Genomic DNA, 26,187 nt, shown 5'->3' on the forward strand with positions numbered 1-26,187 from the left:
AATAAAATTACTTTGGATTCCTTATGCGGTAGAAGAATAAAGGCACTAAAGGCAAGGGAGTGACTTCTGTTGTTTAATCTCAGCCTCTGAAGTATAGGGAATGCCTCCAACAAGTGACATGGAGCACAGGAGTGGACCTTTGGGACCTGAACCTAATGAGGCCACCCATGAGGGTGGATTCTGGGGAAAGCTCTCTTCCCTGGGAAGCTTGTGGCTACTTATAACCAAACCTACAAAGCTCATTTTCAAGCTCCTAGTTCCTCTCATATTTCTGGAGACATGTCAAGGGCTTCCAAGTGGCCCTGGGGAACTTAAAGTAACAGTCCTTTCTGTTCAAGATGGTATGGTAGTTATTATATCCACTTTTTACTCAAAACCATATGTATTTAAAGGCACTGAAGCAAAGGTATCTATATTTTCTCTGTCCAGAGTCTGACAAGTGTTTCTATTACTATTGTCTTGCTATTTATCATTTTACCAAAAATATAAATACAGTTGATCTTGCAAAGAAATGTTTCTCTTCCTCCCTCCCTTTCCTTTTATCTTTCCCTACTTAGTTTCCTTTTCCTTTCTTTCCTGTTCTTTTTCCCACTTCCTCTTCCCTTCCTTGGTCTCTGGAATACCAGTCATCCCAGATTGCCAGGTGACTGCTGAAGGAGTTGTTTGGGAGGGGAGAGGCAGGTAAACCAACCCTCCCTTGCTGCCACCCTGTCGTGTCCGGAGCCCTCATGTGCTCTTCTCCTCTCCTAGGGTGTCCTCTCCAACATCTCGTCCATCACTGACCTCGGTGGCTTTGACCCAGTCTGGCTTTTCCTCGTGGTAGGAGGAGTGATGTTCATCCTCGGGTTTGCAGGGTGCATCGGAGCACTCCGGGAAAACACCTTCCTTCTCAAGTTCGTAAGTATGGCAGACTCTGCTCTCAGCTTGAGATCTAGCAGGCGAGCTGGTGAGCGTACCAGAGGCCGAGGCAAAAAAGGCAAAGCCCAGGACATTTTTACTTCAAGAGAGCTTTTCAGTCCTGCCCTGCCCGCTCTGGCCCTGCCTGGACATGCCCGTTTGGCAGTGTCCATACCACCCACACTCGCCATGTAGACTTGACTCCCATCCCTGAAGTAGCGTTAGGAAGGAGTGAGGTGTAGAGGGCTGTGTGGTGTATGTGTGAGCGGGGGTGGTGAATATTATAAATAGAAAGCTGTATAGAAAACGGTCTAGGGAAACGAGGTTCTGGCCCAGCTTCTATGGCCTCCCCGGCTTGCGCAGTTTGAGCAAACATGACGGTGCAGGAAATGTGAAAGTCCTCCTTTTTTCCACCAGCACTTTTTAGCTACTCCTCAGTGTTTGTGTGACTGCAGTACTTACAGAGGAAGGACTGTAGCAGAAAGTATGGAAGTATGTGGGGCAAAGTAGAGAATGAACAATGAAAGCCTTCCCTTTGTTGCTCCTTTCCAAGCACAACAGTGGCGTGCGCTACATATCTGTATCTTAAATAAGAATGGTAAATGGCCCTGTGAAATATAAGCCCAGCTTCCTTCTTGACTGATGCCTTCGGAGGTAACTTCAACTCACCTTCTCTCCCTTTGGAAAGTGCAGCGTAGGCCCACAGGGCCCAGAGCGTGTCAGTTTCTGCCAGGTACTTGGTACGAACTGAATTTGGCCTCCTTGTGTGTGGAGGCTGGTGTTCTAGTGATTTCTGTGAAGAGAAAAAAAAAAAAAAAAAAAAAAAAGCAGCATTCCTCACTGTCCTCTCCAAGAACAGAGAAAGGATCAGAAGGACTAGCCTTGCTGGGATGAGGGAGGACACGGGAATTTCCAGAGAACTCGTTTGCTTGATATCCCTATTATCACAGCCGTTCGCAGCCCCACCGACTCATCTTCCAGGGTCTTTTTCGCTTAAACCCAGAGCCTGGCCTAGAACTCGTGTGAGCAGTGACAGTGTGTGATTCTCTACTCCAGAGTGTCTGCTGGAGAGCTCTCTAGCATCTCATGGGCATCTCCAAGAAGAGACTGCCACACTGTCCTAGGGTAACCCATTTCATACTGGGGCAACCATTTCAGGGCAACTCCCTGAAAGCCTTGGAGGCTGGTAGCCCAGATCTTTTCACATGGCTCATGCCAACAGAAGACCTGGGATTCGGGGGGGGGGGGGAGGTCATCGGTCTCAGGCACAGTCCACTGAGGAGCTGGGCTTCCTTTTCCTCAGATGTGGTGGAAATGGCCTCAAGGTCACTCTCTGCGCCTTTGGAAATGGAGAAGTTAGCCCACAAAGCCGGGAATATAGATAGGTCTCTGCCAAATATTTGATATTGATTGAGATTGGACTCAATATGTTATATGCATGTTATGTTACTCGAGAGAATTTACTGGGACAGCGGGAAAGTGGAGGTCAGAGCAGACATCTGAAATCTTAGCCTGCCTGCCAGCTGTTTCGTGCACACTTTTGAGAGTCTGGGTTCTATTCTTTCTGTGGTGTGAGGACTATATCTCCATGCTCAGAGTGGTACCCCTTTAGAAGGGCAGGAAGGCAGGGAGCACAAATGCTAATTTTCTCTTTTCTTTCCTAAGGAAATCTTAACTTGAAATTGTTACCACTGCTAATTAAGAACTTTAAAATTTATGTCCTCACTTGGCGTCCTAGACTTTTTCAGGCACTGGTTTGGTCCTTCTGCCTCTCTTGCCTCACAATCCCTCAACAAAGAAGCAGGTGTCACTCCATGTCATGGGAGTGGCCACACCCAACAACATGTCCCCCAAATTTTCACCTCAAGATCACAAAACAGTTTGCAGAGGGTGAAGACGGGCGGGGGGCTGGGGAGGTATGAAAATGGTCCAGGGGTGGAGCCTGCAGTTAGGATGACTAAGATGAGACGCTTTGAAGTACCTGGGTGGAAGGGACATTTCCCCAGCAATCTGAGCAGTAGAGCCCTGGCCTCTTGCTCTCCAGCCTCCCACCTTGTTATCTGCCTTAGCCAGAAGGCTCCTTTTGATTGCATTGTGGTGTTATTTAAAGTGTTTCCTGAGGGTGCTGCCCAGGCAAGACACCAGAGCAGCTAGCGTTCCCAAGGAAGTCCTTCCCCAGGGCTTCGTTTTTCAGGATTGGAAACTGTTTTCATGCCACCGTCACGCCCCGGCCCACTTCCTCTCTGACCTGTTTAGGATGAACAGCTCTATTTCACACTGTATAGGAGGTGCAGGGAAGAACTAAAAACAGTGACTCCAGAACAGGATAATGTAGTGTGGAATCAAGCCATGGTAGCCAGTGGCAGGTAAAACATGGAATAATCTACGTTTCAAGTCTGGCTTCCTAGAGGTCAGGCAGAACCTTGTTCATACGTCTGGCAGTCCATTAATCACGAGCAATTCATTAGGCCCTAATGTGGGTCTTGATGAGAAATTCCTATTACTCATGTTTGATTTGGGCTTTGTTGGTTAATTATCCAATGGAACACCAGAGACTCTAAAATGTGATTATGAAGCGATCTTTAATTTTAAGAGTCCTTTCTTGAAGTGTAATATTCCATTAACAAACCATAAGAAACAGAAGGCCCCAGTTTGGAGATGTGTACCAATTGAATGTAATTATAGCCCTTTTCAGAGAGGAGCCACTGACTCTGTGTGATCTGAGAGCCTTGTAACCATTCCCTGTTGTATGTTTCTTTTGTCTTAGTTTTCTGTGTTCCTGGGGATTATTTTCTTCCTGGAGCTCACTGCTGGGGTGTTGGCATTTGTTTTCAAAGACTGGATCAAAGACCAGCTGTATTTCTTTATTAACAACAACATCAGAGCTTACAGGGATGACATTGATCTACAGAACCTCATAGACTTCACCCAGGAATATGTAAGTTCCAAGGGGAGACGTCTTCTCACGAGGGTGACTCCCATAATACCTTGTGTGTCTTTGCCAGCTGGAGATGTCCCATTTCCTGCCTAATTTCCATTTGTTTCCTTGTCTGTTCTTTCCTCACTCCATGGCTTACACTTGCAATGCAGAGATGTTTCAACTTGTGTTAAATTAGATGAAGGAAGACACAACTCTTAAGCAATAATGGTGCTCACCACGGCCATCCCCTTGTCAGCTTTTGAAGAAAGTTCCCTTTCTATATGTTTAAAGTTTTATTTGATTAAATATGAAGTTTCCCGTTCCTTCCCCTATAGCTCACAATAATATAACCAACATGACATCTGTTTATAAAGTTTCTCACGCGTGCCTATCCAGCAACTACCTGTGTGCAGAAAGGTTTAGAGCCTTGTAAGGCCGGAAGGCTTCCAGCAGGTGGAAGATAAGCAGAGCCTGTCTGCGCCACAGGTGTCTAAACATGACTGACCGCTCCTGTACTGCAAACAGAACAGGCAGATGGCATGTCACGCGAAATGCCAAGTGGCACAGACAAGGAGCCAAGACACACACCATCTCATTGACCTTAGACTAACAGAAACATGAACTCTTTCCTCGAGAGTGAAATGAGAACAAAACTGGGCTCCTGCCTAATACCTATGGTTATTGGGACAGTCTAGTGGTGCACATGGCCTAATATTAGGCTCAAGAGATTACTGGCCTACAGATTAGCAGGTCCCTGAACTTGGTCAGTGGTGTCCATGGCGTTAATATTTAGAGCAAGATCGGAGGTCACCCAGAAGCTCAGTGAGCCAAGATCTTGCCTTGAGTTGGAAGGGTTGAGCTGGGCTCAGGTTTATCCTGAGTCAGGAAAGCCATGCTGCATCAGCGCTGAGCAGGCGTGGTGGAAAGCCGTCCTCTGGGTGCTCAGCACGACCCTGGGGTCTTAGTTTCACTCAGGGGCTGCAGAGCAGCTGCTGTGTAGAGCAAGCCTCCTCGGGTGTGAAACTGAGCCCTGTTTCACCTGCTCAGCTGACTTCTGTGTCGTTAGCTCATAGTGGATGCAAGCTCACTGCTTCCCAGGTATTCTCCCTGACTAGCTTGCATGACATAGCTGACGGGACTTTGCGGGGGAACCCTGTGGTGTCCAGAGGAGGAGCCGAGCCTGAAGAACATGTGTTCAAGGCCAGCTCTGCTCAGCAGCACTGGTTCATGTGATTCTGTTCTGCAGTTAAGCATTTTCACAGAGCTGTTGGTCCTGAAGGCCTTAAAATGGCCAAGGGTTGGTTTTTATTTAACGTAAGAAGCCAGGATAATCCAGTACAGGGAGGTGGTGGATGGGGTTATATTATAGCCATAATCAGTCCCCCATTTAAAATCCTCTGAACTGAACATAAAAGTATGTTCTTTACAAACAAAAGCAGCATAGAAACAAATAGTGAGATATGAACAAATAGCATAGTGAAAATGAAGCCTCTATGATTATGGTAGAAAGGTGAGTTTTGTTCACTCTTTCTTGTGCGTGTGTGGTTGTAGGGAATGGACCCAGGGCCTCACCCATGCTCGGCCACTGTACCACTGAACATCAGGCCTGATATTCACTGTCTTGTGAACAGATGACGGTTCTATAGTGATCACACACATACCAGACCCCATCGAAATGTCAAGTGTTTATTGGATGCCGCTACACTCAATGAAACGCTTTAAGAACCCTAAGCACAACAGCGGTTGCCTCATTCTTCTACGCTACCACGGTTGCTTGTGTTTTATCTTTCCTTCCAGAGTGGTCTGGTTTAACCCTCCTAGAACGTGACCAGGCCAAGTTCGGAAGGGTTCACAGGAACGTTTAGGTTCATTTTCACCTAGAAAATAAAACGAGGTGCTGGATCTGGCAGGGGCTGGGTGGGTGGAGCTCAGGGGGCTGGTCACCTCCCGGCCCGGGTGTCCTTTCTAACTCTCTCCTGTTTGCTCTAGTGGCAGTGCTGTGGGGCTTTTGGAGCTGATGATTGGAACCTAAATATTTACTTCAATTGCACAGATTCCAATGCAAGCCGAGAGCGATGCGGTGTGCCCTTCTCCTGCTGCACTAAAGACCCTGCGGTAAGAGCAGCAGCTCAGGCTGGACACTGGCTGTCCTTCGCATGGTGGCTCACAACCATCTATAGTGAGATTTGGCGCCCTCCTCTGGTGCGCAGACATACATGCAGGCAGAACACTGTATCAATATAGAGCGGCGGCTCTCTGCCAGCAGGTGTGGGCCCTGTGCTCACCCTGCCTGTGGTGGCAGAGTGATCTTTGTCACAAGCACATGCCTGGTTGTAGGTCCTAGAGGAGGGTAATGTGTGCCAATCTTCCCAGTCAAGACAAGATGACTGGAACTTAGCCAGGGTGTGTTGGTTCCCATTCTGAGCTCTGTTGTGTCAGAAAGGGAAGTCCTGTTCTGGGTTGAAAAACAAACAAACAAACAAGGAATATGGAGTACAAGTGACTTTCCCCAAACCACAGTCCTGATAGGTGACAGAGTGTGCCAGACTCAAACAGCCTGCCTCTGTCACCTTTACGAAAATGTAGGGCTCACGGGTGAGCCATCTATCTGCCAGAGCTTGGGTTTAGTAAACCCCTTCTTCTCATCTGACATCTGGGCCAGGACTTAGGAGGGAGAGGAGGGAGTGAGACGTGACAACTTGGGAATGCTGCTTGGGTAGCTGCAGTGGCCCAGGAGGTGGCATAAGGATGGCCACAGCAGCCACCATTTGTGTCTTACTTTAAAAAGAACCAGTTCACAAGCCGCTCCTTTTTACTGCGTATTACTGTGTGCCTGGTTTGTAGAATGAAGAAAATGAACCTGTATTGGGAGCGAAAAGCCAGAACTGGGAGTTAGTGTGACGCATGTGAGGAGTGTCTGCTGCCCTTGCTGGACAGGCCTGAGTGGAAACAAACACCACAGGGTCCCGCTCTTGCAAGGTTGGAGGCCTTGCAAGGAGTCTGGGGTTTTAGGGTGTTGAGCTGCTAACCTTCTGGAGAGCACACCAGCCTGGGCTGGATGTCACTAAGAACTGTGCCAGCCTGGCTGTGACTCCTTGCTAGCCAGCTTGTCCGCCTCCTCTGAGGTGGGTCAAGGGGCAGCAGGATGCCCAGCATGGAGCCCATGCTACCCACTCCGCCTGGGCACGTACTGGCCAGCATGCTCCCTGTTCTCTATCTCTGTCCTATATCAGCTGTCCATGAGAAAAATGAGAAGAGTCTCCGAGCGTCACTAGGCAACTGCAGATCCCTCAGTAGGTCTGTCTCATGCCGTGAACTTTAAGCTGAGGAGATCCTCTGACCCTCAGAGGGGAGGAAATAGTTGGCCCACAGCATTTCCAACCTGACCCTGGCGATGTCAGGCTGCCAGCTAAACCGGACTGTTTTGCTTTGTGACATAATGCATTTTCATTAAAATGAAAACACTTTCAGCAACAGAATTTTATAGATTAAAAGGGACGTGCACATATTTGGCATGCATAAGACCCTAGATCTAACCTCTAGCACTATTTTTAAAAAGTAGAAATGGCCAAAGAGCACAAAGATGGTCATTTTTGTCCTTTAAGTTTGGTTTTTGTCTATGTTTCCAGTTTTCCAAGCCCTTGAGGCTTCCTGAGGTTGGCAGTTATTTGAATCTTAACACACACACACACACACACACACACACACACACACACACACACACACACCAGCATAATGGGCCAGCTAGGGTCTTAGCTTTCCTCATTTCTAAGGTGGGGAATTTTTTACTACATACTTCCTAAGCTGCTCTTATAAGTGCATGGCATTTAATAATAATGTTTCTTAAATAATATTGTTATTAATATAATATCTGCTACTGTCCTGTGATCTATCTCACTGACACTACAGGGTCTCCTGTTCGTTCTTAGGTGGGCTTTCTGTTGAACAAGAATGAGTTTCACTTTTCTCCTTCTTTCTTCCCCAGGAAGATGTCATCAACACTCAGTGTGGCTATGATGCCAGGCAAAAGCCAGTAAGTGGAACCTGCCCCTGAGGCTTAGCACACAGATTTTTTTTTTTTTTTTTTTTAAGGAGCATTTGCTCATGCCCAACACTGTATCTGTGCCGCTCTGGAGTGTTTGCACATGCCCAAGGCTGTATCTGTGACGCTTTGCTCTCTTCCCTTGTAAAGGAAGTGGACCAACAGATTGTAATCTACACGAAAGGCTGCGTGCCCCAGTTTGAGAAGTGGCTACAGGACAATTTAACCATTGTGGCTGGTATTTTCATAGGCATTGCATTGCTACAGGTAAGATATGGGTCCTCGGTGGTAGCTCAGACAGTGGTGCCCAGGGAGACCTCACCAGGACCAAATCTTTGCCATGCCTCCTCAACCCCATAGCTTCTGAGACACTCCGGAGGTCCGGGGAACAGACTGAAACGATTAGGTTTGTGTTTATTGAGGGTCTGCTTCTAGATCAGGAAACACGTTAGGAAGCCTTGTCTCCTTTTCACCGAGGAGAGCTCGATTAGGCCCCCGGCTTTGAGCTGGCATTGTGTCCAGGGGCTCAGAGGAGCGCACTGTGCCAGCTGGGGCAGACATGGCTGCTCAGCGTGGATCTCAGCAGCAAGGTCAAGGCTCTGTGGAATCACAGAAGTATGCGCTGTGACTTTCATCTCTCTGGACCAGCTTGCCAAAGTGCAGGTGAAGTCAGCCTCAGGAAGTGACTTCTCCTGCTGATGGGACGCTCCCTGTGGAGGGTCAGAGATGCGCACATAGTTGAAGGAACCTGAGGAAGTCGTAAGTGACTAGAAAGTCATCCTGTGTTCACAGACTGTAAAACTCAGTCTCAAGTGGCCTCACGGCTCATGTTGATCCAGAGGCTCTGTGCACTCTCTCTCTGTTCCCACCTCATTCAGTCACGGACGAGCTGGGCCTGAATTCGCACGGAAAAACGAGTAGTCAAACAAACTGAAAAGGAACAGAGGATGAAGAAGTCATGTTTCCTAATTAAAACCTACCACAGAGTAGCAGGATTTGAGGTGATAGGTACGCTTGTAAGGATAGCCATTTCAGATCATTGAGATTAAATTCCCGACAGAAGCTTTTTTTCTTTTTTGATAAGGGAATCAAAACTAGTCAATGGGGGATGAAAAAAGGTTTTTCAGGGGTGGGGAAAATGGCTCAATGGTTAGCAGAACTGGCTTTTCTTCCAGAGGACTGGGGTTCAATTCCCAGCCCCCACATGCTAGCTAACAACTGTAACTATAATTCCCAGAGATCCAATGCCACCTTCTGGCCTCCGTACACACTGTATGAATGTGTACACAGCCATGCTTGTAGGCGAAACACTTATACACATTTAAAATACTTTTAAAAGTTGTTTTTTTTTTTTTTTTTTTTGACAAATAGTGCAGGAATACTGATTTTCCATCTAGAAAAGAATGATGTTTAGGCAACTATCTCCTAACATCTATAAACATGAACTTAAAAGGCCCAAATATAAATGCGGTGTGCTGTGCGCCTGTAATGGAAGCTGTGGTCACCTAAGAGCACTCAACCTTCACAGTCAGGCCTGTCTTGGTATAAACCAAATGAACAAAACTCTCAATATAAAAGCTGAAGCTGGGAAACTCTAGAAGAAAACGTGGTGTAAATTGGTGATTTTTTTTTTTTTTTTTTGTCTTGGACAGTTTCCTTAAAAGAGCATGACACCAAAAATAAAACCACCAAATAAAACAGAGCTTATGGCATGTCATCAAAGTATTAAACTTCTGCACTGAAAATGATGCCATTAAGGTCACTCACAAAATCGCAGAAAATGTTTGTGAGTAGTTACCTAAAAGGTATTTTAATTCCTAGAATATATTTCAAGAGGGCTTATGCCAAACAAGAAAAAAGGCCAGCCTGGGCTACCTAGCGAGAGCCAGTTTAAATATGAACTATTTCAGTAGACACTTCTCCAGCAAAGATAGGAATGGCCCATTGCATATGAAAAGATGTCAGTATATCATCAGAAAACTGCAAATCAAAACCGCAATGGGGTAACCATTGCTTACACACTAGGATGGCTTTGAGTGAAAAAGACAGTGAGTGTTCGTGAGCATATAGGGAGAGAGCAGAAACGGCTCAGCTCTTTGGAAAATTGTACTGTATGACCGCACAACTTCCCACGAATGCAAGCAAAAGGAATGAAGAAACGACATTTACCGAAACATCTGCACACACGTGTTCATTTACCGAAACATCTGCGCACACGTGTTCACAGCAGCAAGAACTGAGAACAGTGAAGACTCCATCAAAGGACCTTGAAGACTGTGGTATGTCCCAGTGGTTGGGTTAGTACACAGCCATCAAAAAGGAATGAACTGACTAGGTGTGCTCTGCATGCCTGCAGTCTCAGCACCAGGGAGGAGGAAGGTGATGAGGCAGAAGGATGGCAAGTCAGACTGTACAGGAAGACCCTTCTCAAAAGCAAAGCGCCACAGAACAAATGGAGCAGACTGGCCGGCTGACATTCCGTGGAAGAGTCACCACAGTTTTGTTCTTCGGCCGCTTTTGTGTAGAGTGTCCCTTATCATCATCATCATCATTGCCCTCCCCCTCGCCACATCTTCACGGTGCCCTGGGAGTACCCGGGGTCTCACCATCCCAACCTCTGGGTCACCTCAGCCCAGCCTGCATCCTTGCTTCAGACCATGGCCCACCCAGGCAGCCTGGAGCTCTGCCTCCCACTGTGACCTTGTTGATGGGGCTCACTACTCTCAGGAGAAGAGGGGAGAAGCCGAGGACCTGATGAAGTTGCAGACCCCGTGAGGTGGTGAAGTCTCCCTTCAGAACATCCCAAGCCTGACCTCAGCAGGGCAGCGGGTAGATCAGCACTGAATACTGTAGCGGGACAGGCTGGTCACCAGCAGGAATGTCCCTTGCTCGTGTGACTTCATTAAGGCTTCTTACCTGAAAGAGCAGGTGAGGTCCATAGAAGGCACAGGTGGCCATGTGACCCAACTGTTTGAGGTAGGGGCCCAGCTGAGCTTCAGCCTGCCTTTCCCACGTGATCTATGCACACGTGACCTCCTTGGTCACAGAGGCTAGGGCGTGCATGCGTGCATGCTGAGGCTGCCTCAACTTTCTTTATGTTGTATAAAGTGTTCACTGGAGTTCTTTAATTTGTGCTGTGTAAATAAGGAAAATTCGTAGTTGGGTCATGAAGTTTTACAGCACTGTGATCAGTACCTCACAGAGCAGATGGAGAGAGATTTGTTTGGGCCTGTGGTTCAGGGGATGGCACCCATGGTGGGGAAGACAAGAGAGGCCATGGCAACAGCTAAGAGACGGAGAACTCCTTTGACAGCTGTCCCTAGCAACACACTTGGTCTCTAATGTCCTCCTACATCCTAAAACAGTGCCACTAGGTAGGGACTGAATATTCAAACCCATGAGATTGTGTGGGCTTTTACATTTGAACAGTTTCTGTACCAGTGGATGAACCAGAGAACATTTTGGTATATGAAGGAAGTCACAGGCACCATATGTTATCTGAAGCCATTTTCACAAAATCTCCAGATCAGGCAAATCCAGAGACAGAGAGAGAAGGTAGATGAGAGCTAGCTAGGCTTTAAGAGAGGGTTGGAAATGGCTTCTCTTGGTACCAGGTTAGCCTGACAGCAATGAACATCTTCTGTATTTAGTATTGAAGAGCTAAAGGGATGCTAAAATTACAGTTTTTTGTTTTCTCTCTCTGTCTCTGCTGTCTTTTCAGCTGTTGGGGTTTTTGTTTATTTGTTTTGATTTGATTTGTTTTTTGAGACAGGCATCATGTATCCCAGGCTGGCCTCAACCTTGTGATGTAGCCCCGTGTGGCTTCTGATGTCCCCAGTGCTGGGTTTCTGTGGTGCTGGGGCTGGACCCCAGGGCTTTGTGTATATGTGGGGTGAACCCTCTACCGGACCAAACTACATCGCCATCCCCTGCAGATAGATCAAGTGAAGAATCAGATTACCAGGCAGGGAGGGGGGAGGACCCAGCGGCCAAGGAAAAGCCAGAAGTGTTTGAATTCCACTTGTCTGACTTGGTTTCTGTTCTTTCTTTGTTGTTGTTTAGATTTTTGGGATATGCCTGGCACAGAATTTGGTGAGTGACATTGAAGCTGTCAGGGCTAGCTGGTAGAACCCTGCCACCACTGCTGCACGACACTGGACTGACCCCCTCTCTGACTGACCTTCCATGTGCTGGCTGATGGTGGGCTGCAGAGACCTGGTCACAGGCCTGCAGTCCCACCCCACGGAGCTGCCGAGAACTTACTTTCTGTGGGGGTGAAGCTGGGAAGTGCCGCTCACAGATGGAACTCTTAAAAAAAGAAAAACAAAAACAAAGCAAAACAAAGCATTGTGAAAGTCACCGAGTCTGTGCCATGGATCTCTACCGTGGCCGTGAATGGATGGACAAACAGATGGATACTACAGGAAGGGAAAAGGGGGGGTTGGGCACTTCATGTACTTGAATTTACGGAGAATACAGTGCTGTCCACATCTTGGCTAAAACTTAATCCCTTACCCCCCAGGGCCATGTATCTTGGAGTCTCTCAATGCACATTTCTAGAAACTGTTGGCAACTGTCATCCAGAGAAGAAAACAGTTGTCCTCTGTGTTCAGATTCTGAGTCGGGCAGGATGGGTCCAGTTGTGGCATATGCTCTCTGGCCTGCCTATCCCATTAAGAGAGCTGGGCATTTGGCTGCAGCCCATCTGGTGGCGGAGGTTGTGAGCCACGTTTCCTTTGAGTGGCCAGCCTGAGCTTTAGCAATGACATCCAAGGAGAAAATGAGGTTAATGGGAGGCACTGATGAAGCACCCCCTCACCCCACCTCACCAAGCCCATGGTTGGGTTCTTCTGATATTCTGAAATACTCTGGGCTGCGTTTTTGTGTTTTGCTTTCTTTTTTATTGGTTGTTACTTTGGTTCTTTTCTGTGTCCCAAAGGCAAAGGCTATGACACAGTCCTCTGTAATGGTTTCCTAGTCAACTTAAAATAGTAAGTTTTTGTATGATCTTCACCCGCATGTGCTGTGACCCCGAATCCACCATGTTCTTCTCCAAGGAACACTTGAGAGTGTTCATCAGTGTTTGTGTCATTGGTCCCCAGCCCTGGGTGGTTGTGGCATGTTGTCCTGGCCATGTCTTCATATGCCCCGGCTCCCTGTCCTCATTGAATGATATAAAGTTCCGAAGCAGGGTTGACAGCAGTCAAAAGCATATAATGAGTTTTTTTTTTTCTCTTTTTTTGCAACTTTAGTTTTGTCATATATTAAAAATAAAAAACAAGCCTAGTATAGTGCATGGCCAGAGCTCTGTCCTCGCTGAGGTGGCCTCGGGTTGGTGACAAAGCACAAATACTTGAAGGGCTGCACTGAGGCCCAGCCCGGGGTTCTGTGACGCTAGGTGGGAAGCCACCTTCAGGCTCCTCTCCTGCCTCGTGCCCACCGGGAAGGTGGATTTGGGCCCAGCTTGTGACATCCCTTGGATGTTGCTTTTCACGGGGAGCAGAGTTTAGTCTGTGGGTCACTGGGAGGACCACCGCCTCGCTGATGGCAGCTCCGCATCCCGCCAGCCAGCGTTCTGAGCGGAGGTGGAGCACGGGCTCTCGTTTCTGCCGCATGCGCACTGCTGTGGCTGACCAACACGGTCTCCTTGGAGCGCCGACAACCAAGCCCTCGTCTGAAGTCTCATCTCTCCAGTCCGGTGCGCGGGGCTCTGCATGTTTGTGTTTGTGTCCGCTGTAGGTAGAGATAGTCATTCCATGCGTGGACGTGAGGTCGCGTGGCTTCACCCCTGCCCATCCCACGGCCGCCGTTTGTAATGTCCTCCAACACGGACCCCCGTGCTCTCGGATTGGCGCTTCTGTCTTCTTTATTACCTCATCCTCCAGTGAACTGCTTCTGGCCAGTTGATGCAGAACCAGGCAAGACCCCCACCCTGTGGGCACATCCAGTGAAAGCCAAAACACAAGCCCGAGTGAGTTTTCAATTTTAATCACCCTTTATTTTTTACACTCGAGAGTGATTGTAATAAAAGCTGTCATTAATAAACTTGGTTCTACCTTACGTGGCATCATGACTTCTTTTCTGAATATTTCTCAGATGCTGGCTAATGTAAAACACACTGGAATAGATTGTTTTAAAACAAAACAAAACATGAAGGGCCTGGGCCAGGAGGGCCGCTCATGTGTAGTGTGCCTGGGACTTCAGTCTCAATCCCGTATCCCAGCAACCACCATCACCCCCAGAATCCCTGAGGAGGGAGGTCCCAGTGGGCCTCCACTTGTGCTGCTGAGTTCCTAAGATGCTGGTGAAACCACACGTTGATTCTGAGAGACACTGGTCAGTCCAGGAAGGAAGGGGAAACTCGTGCTTGGAGAGACTGAGTCTCCGGGTTGCTAAGTGTAGAAAAAGCATCGTGTGGGTAGGTGTTCTCTGTCATACAGACACCTTGGGAACCTTGACCCTGCCACTCTGGACTGTGTATATATTTTTAAAAGCTCTATGAACATCTTAAATACCGTGGACCCAGACAAAAGATACAGTTCTTATAAGAAAGTAGTCTCTTGACACCATCGTGGTAACCCACTAGAAAAAGGCCAGATGAAGTCTCCTTCTATTGTGAATTACTCCTGCAAAATACTTTTCAGATCAAATGGAATCAACACCTCCCATTTCCTATAGTACTCTAAGGCCAGACAGGGCAGTGGGACCCAACACTTGAGCAATGCTGTGCCTCGCCGCCCTGGATACAGAAGACACAAGTATTTTGATTTTAAAGACACTGTCCACAGCTGAAGATGGCCAAGCCCTGTTGATGTCCCATATTATCTGGTACTATGGGGTCTGGTCATTCCCTCCGCACTCTGGTCCCAGCTGCAAGGATACTTTGTTTTCAAGGCTCATAGCTAGCAGAAGTTTCTTCCTCCTGAACACCATAGACTTTGGGGGAAGATGACTAAGTTTCTTTTATATTTCTGCTGTTTACTGGTCCCCATGAAGATTGCTTCTGTAATATAAAAAATGTGTTATTCATAAAATGAACAGTAACAAAAAACAAAACAAAACTGAACTTCTTTTTTCTCGCCAGGGAGTACTTGAAAACCCGTTTCTTTCCCCAGGGTATACCCCTTGACATTTCTTTGGGCTGCCTTCCTGCCCCAGGTCCGAGGCTGACTGCCCTCCAGGACACAGAGGTGACTCCGTCCAAGCTTTGGCTTCTTTGGGAAAGTGTTCGGCCCCTCGGGGCTGGTGTTTGTGTGGGCAGGGATGGAATCACTTTGCAGCGTTTGGCTCTCCCCGGCCTGTTTCCGGCTCTCTTGGAGAAGAGCCCTGGGAAGCCGGTGGGTTGAACAATGAGGGTCGGAGCCCAGGGACCTGGCAGGCCCTCCCCAGCAAGCTTTGCCATTTCTGCATCGGTACTCACTCCTTCCCTTGGGAAATCTGCAGACCTCCGAGGAAGGACTGGGAGCCTCTCCATAAACACTGGCCACTGCGGCCTGCACGCTAGGACAAGGAACGGTGATAGCAAGATCCTGACCATTCTCAGCGGGTGGAAACTAGACGTGCAGCCAGAAGAACGGACAGGGCTGAGTTGTGACTTATACTGGAAACATGGCTAGGGGCACAGCAGTCAGATGTTCCTGGGTTTGGGCGCAGGAAGCAGGGAAGAGAACCTAAACTGACGGTAAAGCCACCCCAGTGTTCTCTAGCTTTATTTTTCATTTGATTTATTTATCTGTTTATTTTGAGAGGCTTGCTATAACAGCAGATTCTATTACACTGTGGTTTTTAGGACATTTCTTGATTTGAAGAAAATATTGGTTCCCTCTAGAGGCTTGCTGGTCCCCTATAAACCTGCCCAAAAGTTCATTGAGCCTAAAAACTATTGGCCCCAAAAGGTTGATCTATCCTCTCCCAGTTAGCCTGAGCTAGACCCGCTGGTCCTACCCCTCCGCTTCTAGAAATGAGGGCCAAGGCAAGTGTATCAAAGAGTGGGTGAACTCGTGGTTTTACACGGTGTGTGCCAATTCCAGAAAGAACCGGTGCCCAGCAAAACAAGCGGCCCATGCAAGTCCTTACTTCCCAAGCGTGCAACCATTAGAACAGGAAAGTTTTAGTGGTCTGCCCTCTAGTGTCAGCCATGGAAAACTACAGCCGGCTGGTGCTTGAGCGTGAGGTTCCTAAGCTCTGCTCCTGCCTTGGAAAGCAGGGGCAGAGGGCAGGGGCTGGTGCTAAGGAAAGGTGGGTACACTCCTTCACGCTCCTGAAGACTGGGGGCCCTCCTGGGAACCGAGGGAGCGGAACGTTGGTCCTCATCCATATGTGTGCCCTCCTCTCGCCGCTGCGTTTTATTGCCTGTTGCGCAGGCTCGGTGGAAGCTGGCCCGGCCCGCCCTCGCAGTCTCGGATGCAGTTCCTAGAAGTCGGTGCCTCGCTCACTGTCACCAGGCGTTCATCTGCCCGTCCGGAGCTGCCGTGTCTTCCGGGCACCTGTCTTCCTGCTGGAAGGTGGCGTGATGAGCTGTACCCTCCCTCCCAGGGCACAGAACCCGCCTCTTGGGAGGCTTGTGTGAGCCAAGGTCCCAGCGGCACCTCTGCTCTCCGACACTGTCCAGAACAAGCGAGCAGGCTTTCCTCAACTTTCCTTTGAAAAGTATGGCTGGGCGTCTAGTGGAGCTGGCTTTGATTGAGGATTTCTACCTTTATTCTTGTCATCCTTGTTTTTGTTTTGTTTTGTTTGTTTATTTCTTTGTTTTTAACAAGGGCTTGTTAAGTAGGTCCAGCAGAAATGATACTTCTTGTTCTGTATCTCAGGCTGCCTTCAAACTTGGAGGCATCAACCTTCCAAGAGCTGTGATGACAAGTTTGTGCCATGTGGAAACCGTGACTTACGTGTTAGGGGTATATCATGGGTTCAGCTGTGTCTTTCAATATTTCATACCCTGAGATTCCAAGCAGGAACTTCAAGCCCAGGCTCACAGAGGGTAGGGAAACCTCCTGCTAGGAAGACAGATTCAGGTAATATGTTCACAATCTGAGCAGTGACACGCTAGACAGCGCCTGCCGGAAACTAGGAGACACAAAGAAGATACAGTTCCAGCCTTTTGTAAATTATTATTAAATTTTTATTTTTAATTTTTTAATTTTATTTTTAATTACATTTTATTTACTTTGTATCCCCCCTCTAGTTCCCTCCCTCCTCCCCTCCCAATCCCTCCCTTCCTCCCCCTTCTCCACTCATTCCCTTCCCCAAGTCCACTGGTAGGGGAGGGTTTCTTTTTCTTCCTTCTGATCCTAGTCTGTTAGGTCTCATCAGGAGTGGCTGCACTGTCTTCCTCTGTGGCCTGGTAAGGCTGCCCCCCCCTCAGGGGGAGGTGATCAAAGAGCAGGCCAATCAGTTCATGTCAGAAGCAGTTCCAGCCTTTAGACCGCTGAGCAAACAATGGCCCATGGGAGCCATCCTGTTGGTGCATTTGTTCTGATGGGGACAGAGTTCAGTGCCTGTTGCTTTATGCATGAAGGGGCTTGCTGCAAGCTCGATGCCTTCTCCAGCAGCGGAGAGTTCCCACGTGTTCTCATGTGCTGACTGGAAGCAGCTGAACACTATGTGGCAGGTGCTATCTGTGTGCCTTACGCTTTGGTAAAGCTTTGCTGATTTCTTGTTTTGCTAAGATAGGGTCTTGGTGTGTTCCTGCGGCTAGCCTCAAGCTTGCTGTGTAATTTAGGCTGCTTTTGAACTCATTCCTCCTGCTTCAGCCTCCCACGTGCTGGAATTACCAATGTTCACTGCTAAGTCTTGCCACCTTTGATAGGATACTTTAAATAATGTGTTATTACATTATATTTAAGGTTATGGCGGTGCGCTTTTGTATTTATTTGGAGCAAACGCTCCTAAATGCCACCTGCTACAGTGATTAAAATCACATAAATAAAATGATTTGTGCCTTCTGTAGTCTCCTTACACTCTCACCAAAACAACCCAGTAGCTCACCGACTCTCAGTTGCAAGCAGCTGCTGGGGTGAACCAACAGCGCACAGTCGTTCAAATATACCTTTTTCCAGGCTCTTATTCCTGGAGCTCTCAGGTAAGTTTCAAAGATGTAAACCAAAGTGCCATCTCCACAGGCTGAAGGTTTAGGTTTGCTAAGAGCTAAACTGCCGTTTTTCCAGAAGAAGAAAACCGGCCGTGGTTCTCAACGTTCCTAACGCTGTAACACTTTAATACAGTTGGGTGACCCCCAACCAGAAGATTATTTCGTTACTACTTTATATCTAATGTTGCTACTGTTACGAGTAGTAATGCAAGCATCTGATATGCAGGGCACCTAATACACGACCCCTGTGAAAGGGTCAGTGGGGGTCACGACCCACAGGTTGAGAACCACTGCTGGAAGCTTCGGGGAGGAGGAGGTGGAAGTGAGAAGACCTTGACTGCTCCCTGGGTCTGGAAGGTGCCTGCGGTCTTGGCTGCTCCCTGGGTCTGGGACTCTGGGTCTAGACTCTGGGCAGTAAGGTTAGGTGTGGAGCGTGGAGGGGTTGTGCTGCCCAGCACAGGAAGGTCAAACTATGGCACCAACGGGCTAGCGATGGTGAGTTCAATGATGAGTAAGGACAACCTGAAAAGCAGCTTTCGGTACAACGTGACAGCGAGGGAGCAAGCTCACTGTGTTGCAGGAACGTTTTAAAACCAATTCAGAAAAAATGCTAGAATCGTCCATCACAGTGCGTGGTTAAAGACAAAGACAGGAGTCTCAACACCTCCCTCCTCCAAGTAGCCTCTAAGCTTACTAACACACCTGCCAATCAAGTGGGCCACCCGCTCCGCGGAGCAGGGGCAGATAGGAGGAAGCCAGCCACTGTGGCCCAGATAACTCAATCCCTGAACTTTTCCTGCATCCCTAAATGGTAACTCCAGTTCCAGGGGATCTGACCCTCCTTGTGACCTTTGCAGACACCAGGCATGCACACGAAGTACTTTCATTCACGATGCTCACGGAGGCAAAACACTCAGATAAATGAGGAAGGAGGGAGAGAGAGAGAGAGAGCGCAGGAGCAGGAGTAGTAAGGGGCGGGGCATCCGGTGATTGGTGTAGCTGACCTCGAGGTCTTAAGTGAGCCCAGTGCCTTTATGAAGGAGGCCTGGAGGCCTTTGTTCCTGCCTTCCAGCAAAAGCAGAGACTTAGACTCCGCTGTGAGGATTGGGTCTCCACCGGACACCAAAACTTCGGGTACCTTGACTTCAGACTCCACAGCCTCCAGAACTGTAAACAGTGCATTCTTGATGGCCATAAATTGACTGGCCTAAGGCCCTTGTTTTAGGAGCACATTAAACCACTGTTCTCCACTCACTTCCTCTGTCCCTCTGAAATGTCTGGGACCCAGGAACTGGCAGGGAGGTTGTGGCATGGTGTGGGGTGCTGGCGTCTGCTGGGGATCACAAGGCTTAAAGCAGTGGTCATTGGAGGTTTCAGTTTTCTTCTTCCCAAGGTTGAAACCAAGGTCAACAATGAAGTATCGCTTTCTGCATGCACGGTGGAGTCGGGGGTGGAGGTGGGGTGCGTCACTGAAATCCCACCAGCCCTCCCAGCACCTGTCTTTTTAAGCTCGGGTGGAGGTTATACGCAGGGTTCCGCACGTTCTGAACACAGGTTCTGACCAGTAACTCTTAACGAGGCCGGAGAGTCACAGTCCCAGCAAGCTCCAAGTGAAACTGGCGCTGTGGTTTGCACACAACTCCGGCTGGCTCGTCTGAGAGCTGCGAAGGACTGGCAGGTTTTCGACATGGGGGCAGTCGTTGACAGAATGTATACCTGGCATGCACGGGGCCCTGGGCTCAGTGCACAGCATCGAGCCAAGAAGAACGTGAGTACCTACTGTTTGTCATTTCTGCCGGTGTCTCCTTACTAGTAAGCTGAAATTAAACTGCAAAAGTAAGTTAAAAAAAAAAAGAAAAAGAAAGTAAGAAAAAGAAACCTCAGTGCAGAAATCCAAAAGAATAAGTGTTTAGCTTCTAGAGGTGTATGCTTGTAATACAAGAACGTTGACCTTTTAAGAATTCTGTTTTTAAGTTGTAGAGTGAGAGTCAGTGTGTGACTGTGCCCGCCTGTAATTCCAGCATTTAAGAGGCAGGAGAATCAATGCAAGTTTAAGGCTCCCTGTGAGACTATGTCTCAAGAAAGGGAGGAGGTACAGTCATGTCTGTAAAGGTTTTGTCTTTCATTAACTTGGGATTCCCCAGTGCCAGTGAGAATGGTTTACGTGTAGTAATAGTCTGGGTTGCACAGTGTGCAGATAGACCATTCTCAAAATTCAGTCCGTGGATAAACTTCTTGCAGCTCAGGTCCCAGAGTGAAATTTGTTTTCTAATGCTGAGCTGTTCTGTCCCCTTTGCTGTCACTCGTTCTGCAAATGTGGGGGTCTTCAGAGATGGCAGAGTGAAGTGATGTCCACTCTCGGACAAAGGGAGTCTGTGCTTGCCTTTTCCGTGTTCTCAATATCTCTCCCTTTTGATTTCTAGCATGATAGTCACAGACATTTCATACAATCAAGGGCTCTTTGGGGTCCTTAACCTTCTTTAAAAGCATAAAGGAGCCCAGAGTCTGAACTGAGAGCCACTGATGAGGGCTAGCTATCTGGTGGGATGCTACGACCCAGCCACTGTTACAGACTTAGGCTCCTCATAACCGAAGGCAGCCGCTGTGTCCTTTCTTGTATTTCCTACACTTTGCACGTAGCTCTGAATAATTAGATTCTGATAGTGGAATGATGGAGTCAGATTATTAGAACTACCTGATTTATACCTAGTGATAAGTCTGAGTTAAAACTGTACAAAGGGAGTCATATAATGTGTAAAGTTTTAAAGTAAAAGTTAAAAAAAATTTTTTTTTACTGTGTGTGTGCGTGTGTGTGTGTGTGTGTGTGTGTGTATGGGGACACACGTGTGACAGAGAACAACTTATGGGAATTGTTTTTTTCTTCTTATCAAGTAAGTTAGTTCTGGGGAACAAACTTCAATTATCAGGCTGGGAAGCAAATGTCTTTACCCACTGAGCCATCTTGGTGGCTCCAAGGTCAATTAAAAATATTTTATTTGAAGTATATGTCTCTGTGTGTGAGGATGTGTGCTAACACAGCACCTGTGGAGGCCAGTGGATCTTCTAGAGCTGGAATCACAAGTAATCGTGGGTGCTGGGAACCGAACTAAGGTCCTTTGGAAGAGCTGTGTCCATTTTCAGCCACTGAACCAATTCTATCCTGACCCTCAATAATGCTTAGGACTTTGTAGTTAAAGAGGACAATTATGAGTGTAGCTCGGTGTTTGGGTGTGTACATAGGATATGAATCCAACTTGCAGCTTTAAAAAAAAAAAGGAAAGAAGTATCTTAGTGTATTTCATACACACCATATTAGCATTTCTGTTAACCTAATAAAATATTAGGATGCTCCGTACACCAGAAGCCAAATCCGGTGTGTGATAGGCACAATGGTCCCTGAGAATCTCTAAGGAACTGGTGCTTGCCACCTCAACCTACCAGAATCTACTGATGTTCACATTTTTTTTACAGAAAGTGGTGTAATGTAACCTAGAGACACTTTTCCACGAGTCATCTCCCGGTTATTATCATACACTCTACCATGCACATGGTTAGATTGTATTCTTCCGGAATAATAAAAGAAAGTCTTCTTGATCACTCTAAATGTAACTCTGTGTTGGGACTTCCAGGGCTTGCTGGGCTTGGTTGAATCAGCAGAGATGGAAACACACACACACAGACACACACATATATGCACACACTCCTTCATAGTCTCTCTCTCTCATACACACACATATACACACACAAGCACACACACATTCCTTCATATCCTCTCTCTCTCTCACACACAAACACACACCTCCTCCCAGTGCTCTCCCTGATTCTTGGTTAGAATGTGAGGAAATAAGTAACTAATACACTTGGCATGGTGGCACAGGCCTGTGATCCTAGCTCTGGGGAGGTGGAGGCAAGAAGTTCAGGAGTTCAAGGTCACCAACTTCAAGGCCAGCTTCTCGAGATCCCCACCCCCTCACAAAGGAAAATGACCCTGAAGAACACATTGTATCTCTTTGGAAAAGAACATCCTGGGCTCTGACTTCAAGTCCCAATTAAATTTCTGCTGTTTTCTTGAGCAATTGCTAAGGCCAACTCTCAACGTTCTTGTTTTCAACCTTGTGCCTGTCAGACATTCTACTAATTTCTAGGCTAAGAGGAGGGAGATCAGAAAGCGCCAAACAAGGCTGGGTCGGACAGGGCTTCTGTGATGCTGCAAAGGCAGCCTTCGGCGTGTGCTGCTCACTGTAGCCGTCCAGGCCAGGCCGCTTTCTTCCTCCTATCCTTGGGGCCTGGCCCCATGAGGTGTGGCTGTGGTGGTGCCTGTATGGCAGGGTCTCTGCAGAGATGAAAAGAGCTCAACTGTTCTTGCTCCCTAAATCCTGCTCATGCCTCAGGCTGTCTCGAAGAATGTTCTCAGGGAAGTCCTCTGACCACCGTTGGCCCATATCAGCCCCCAGCATGGGCATCTGTGGCTTCGGGTTTTTGTTTGTTTGTTTGCTTTTTTGTTTGTTTTCTCTTTTCAACTCCATCACATTTGGACACGAACGACATCTTGTCTGACACAGGCTCTGCAGGCTTGGGCTGTGTTGCCAACCTCTGTCAGAAGCACTCCAGTGCTGTGTGCTGAACCTTTGTCCCCCATCCCCACCCAGCCCCCTTGGCTCACCCCCCCCCCCAAGTTCCTGTGTGGAAGCCTTACTTCCGGCAGTGGTGGTATTTGGATGGCCATTGATGGGCGATTTGGTTTGAGTGTTGAGAGGAGACAAACACTTCCCCTCTCCACTACTCTACCTAGAAACAGAGCCTCAAAAAGAGTCCCCCCCCCCTCCTGAAACCCTGAATTGAGACTTCCTGGCCTCTAGAGCCATGAGAAATCTGTGTGCTGTTCAAGCCTCCCTGTCTATGGCAATCTGACAGCAGCTGAGCTGAAATGGTGAGACAGATGTCAGGGTAATTTGGTTTTGGGGAGTGAAGCCCTGTTCTCCTAAAGCATAGACTTTTATTTTATTGTGTCTCCACCTGCCTCTAAATGGGTTTTTAGAATGATAATATGATTCCAGTAACTGTCAGCTGACCCTAGAGTAGCCCAAACCTGGTTGCTGAGAACAGAAATATCTACTCCTCCTGGGCATTAGGCGTCCCTGGCTCCCTCCACTAATCCTGTTCAAACATCAGCCTGGAGGGTGGGGTGGGCGGCAGCTATGAGTGGGGAGTCCATCTTTGCAAAACTGGTTTGCTAATAAATTCTGAGCTTCTCCAGGCTTAATGGACTTCTTGACCAATTAATATATGTATTAATTATAGTTTATTCACTTTGTATCTCAGCTGTAGTCCCCTTCCTCATTCCCTCCCCATCCCTCCCCCCCTCCCTCATATCCTCCCATGCCCCTCTCCAATTCTACTGATAGGGGAGATCCTTCTTCCCTTCCATCTGACCCTAGCTTATCAGGTCTCATCTGGACTTGCTGCATTGTCCTCCTCTGTGGCCTGGCAAGGCTGCTCCCCTCTCAGTGGGGGTGGGGTGGGGGTGTGTGGTGGTGGTCAAAGAGCCAGCTACTGAGTTCATGTCAGAGACAGTCCCTGTTCCCCTTACTAGGGAACCTACTTGGATACTGGGCTGCCATGGGCTACATCTGAGGAGGGGTTCTAGGTTATCTCCATGAATGGTCTTGACCAACTTCTATTTGGACTTGCTGTGTTGCAGGAGGTGAGGGAGGTCTAGGCTAGACTGACATTGCTGTGCTGATGGGCAGAACTGAGACTCACATGACTCCCGCTCCCTTGGGTCAAGTAAGGATGAATGAAAGTGCATAGGACTAATGGCTTCCAAGACAGGGGACAGCCACAGCCACACTTGGGAGGCCGTGGGCCACATGCTACCTGTGGCAAGTTGAACAGACTTGGCTTCGTATCCACAGTGATAGAAGGTGGCCAGTGGTCGGATCTGGGGCCCTTCCCAGGAAGATTGGCACAAGGTATCCTGATTCTTGTCCTGTCTTTTTCATCTCGAGTTCCTCCCGAGGAGCTTCACCTCCTGCGCAGGCACCTGGGTTACACATGATCCTTGTTTTTATAATCCTTTCTCCCCAGGGGCCCACTGGGAACTGTGGCCAGGTGGGTGCTACATACACAGCTGAGCCCTATGAACCTAGGTAGCCCAGTCTATGAAAGGGTCTGCAAACGTTCTTTCTTGGCCTGGTTTTGCCCAAGAGAGACTTTACCTTTTTCGCCTATGGAGGGAAAAAAAAGCTGCTCTGGGGCCCAGAAAGAGGCTGCGTCTCTTATACAAGGCTGCTTGCTATCTAAAGAGCCTTGAAAAGAACTTCAAACAAAAGAAATAAGGACACCTAAGAAGAACAGTCTCCTGGGATGAGGCGCATCCCTCCTTCCTGCCTTCCATTTAGCAACAATTCTGGTTCCGGAACAAAACACAGAACAAACATGCCAAATGTCTTCTCAAAAGCCTTGGGTTTGCCCCTCCCAGTCTGTAACAAAGCATCAAGACTTCTAAGGTCCCATCTACATTTTCTAAGCCTGGTCTTTTTCTTCCGCTCACCCCACCATGTAGATGCCAAGAGCCCAGAGTCCTCTTCACCTCCAACACTGTTTCTCTGTTTGCCTCCAGCCATCAACAGTCAGACTTCGTTTCCCTTCTTCTCCCACTGCAGTAAAGAGCCAGTATATCTCCAATGTTATGTCGTGGTGGGCTTTACCCTGGGAAGGGAGACGTGGAAGTTCAGGGCTCCATGGCTGTCACTACAGGCAGAACAGGACGATCTTGAATGATCTTGATGCGTCAATGACTAGCCTTGCGGCATCCTTCACCCGGGGGCAGGGTCCCATCTGGTTCATGAAAGAATGCTTCTGACATCTGTGTAACTTCCTTTCTGTGCTCCTTAATGTCTCCCCACTTCATCTTCTAATGGTGACGAGAAGAGGGGGCTGCTGTACTTTTGGGGCTGCTGGCAGTACCATTAACAATGATGAGAAAAGAAAGGACGGTGAAGGGGATGTCTCTGGCAGGATTTTGCCTTTCTCCATCTCCCTTCCTGGGGATCTGCATTTCTGGGAAATCGTATCACTGGTCTGGCAACCTGGGAAACAGGCTTGGCTTGGTATCCACAGTGATAGAGTAGGTAAGGTGGTCAGTGGTCACATCTGGGGCCATTTTCTAAGCTTGTCACATTGCCTCCTGAACAGAACTGGAGTTCAGTATGTAAGGAGGACAGAGAAGCATATTTAGTAAATATGAAATTTGAAGTATGGCTACCAAGGCACTTTCAGCCCACAAACTGATGCCACCCACTTCTCAAATAGAGCAGAGGGCTGAGGACCTCTGGTACTTTTCCTGGGTCGGTCAACTCTGGGAGAAACCAGCTTCCGGCTTCCAGCCCACGTGGCCTTCAGTAGCTTGAGGCTTGGAGGTTGACTTGTCTTTTCCCGATCCTAGAGGCCATTTCTTCCTCAGGTGCACCTCCTCCCATGTGCCTGATGCCACTGAACAGTTTGTCAGTGGGCGACTGCTTCACTGGGGCCTTGGCTGCAAGTGGAACAAAACTTCTGATCGTGTAGCCATTGAACACGAGGAGGGTTATTTTCCTAGGGCTGACTACACCTCGGAAGCTGTAGGAGCCTGAGTCTGCCTGGGGGTTTGGCGGTGCCGCCGTGGGATTAAGTCTCCAACGGAAAGCCCCAAGGAGCAGCCTAGTTGAGCTTTGGCTTTGTAGGATCCCACCTCCAGCAGGGCCAGTGGATCACAGTATTCAGCAGGGCTACGCACTGTAAGTTTTTGTCAACTTGACACAACCTAGGGTTGATGGGAAGATGGGAGAAGTCCTTTCTTCTCCATGTTGCTTAATGTCCTGACGTTTGTCAGAGTCACAGAGAAACCAGGCCACAACAGGCAGCCTTCCTAACCTGTTCAAGAAGGGACATTGCAAATTCGCCATGGGAGGCTGCCAAGGCTGGGGGAGAGGGGGACACTGGTGCCAGCCTCATCTTCCTCCTGTCAGCCACAGGCTTGGGATGGCTTGCTGCTGTGCTTTCCTGTTCCTGTCATTTCTCATTCAGCCTGCAGCTGTCACCAGCCTTTAGAACCTCTAAAGGAAGCAAACCAGTGACAGCCGTGGAGCTGTCCTTGAGTCAGCCACTCCCAACTTCATGACGTGACCCGTCCTGTATGTGGTATTGCTGAGTGAATTTAGTGTTCCTAAAACCCATGTCCGTCCTTCTGCTGGAAAC

The 26,187-nt window shown here is 48.3% G+C and overlaps 1 protein-coding gene across 3 annotated transcripts in view; it reads left to right on the forward strand.

The window, feature by feature from the left end:
* The window catches only part of Tspan5 (tetraspanin 5), a 165,253-nt gene extending 151,334 nt beyond the window's left edge, over positions 1 to 13,919 (forward strand). For 2 of the 3 annotated variants that reach the window (XM_055628038.1, XM_055628037.1), the window contains 6 exons: positions 751 to 897; positions 3,665 to 3,835; positions 5,807 to 5,932; positions 7,803 to 7,850; positions 8,010 to 8,126; positions 11,922 to 13,919. In XM_055628038.1, coding sequence (XP_055484013.1) covers positions 751 to 897; positions 3,665 to 3,835; positions 5,807 to 5,932; positions 7,803 to 7,850; positions 8,010 to 8,126; positions 11,922 to 11,987 — 675 coding nt within the window. In that variant the 3' untranslated portion in view covers positions 11,988 to 13,919. Of the gene's footprint in view, positions 1 to 750; positions 898 to 3,664; positions 3,836 to 5,806; positions 5,933 to 7,802; positions 7,851 to 8,009; positions 8,127 to 11,921 lie in introns of those variants that run through there. The other variant, XM_055628039.1, reaches the window with a different exon arrangement.
* Positions 13,920 to 26,187: the final 12,268 nt, after the last annotated feature.

This window comes from Psammomys obesus, unplaced genomic scaffold (genome assembly GCF_907164565.1).
Source record: "Psammomys obesus unplaced genomic scaffold, mPsaObe1.curated_primary_1811, whole genome shotgun sequence".
Classification (NCBI taxonomy): domain Eukaryota; kingdom Metazoa; phylum Chordata; class Mammalia; order Rodentia; family Muridae; genus Psammomys; species Psammomys obesus.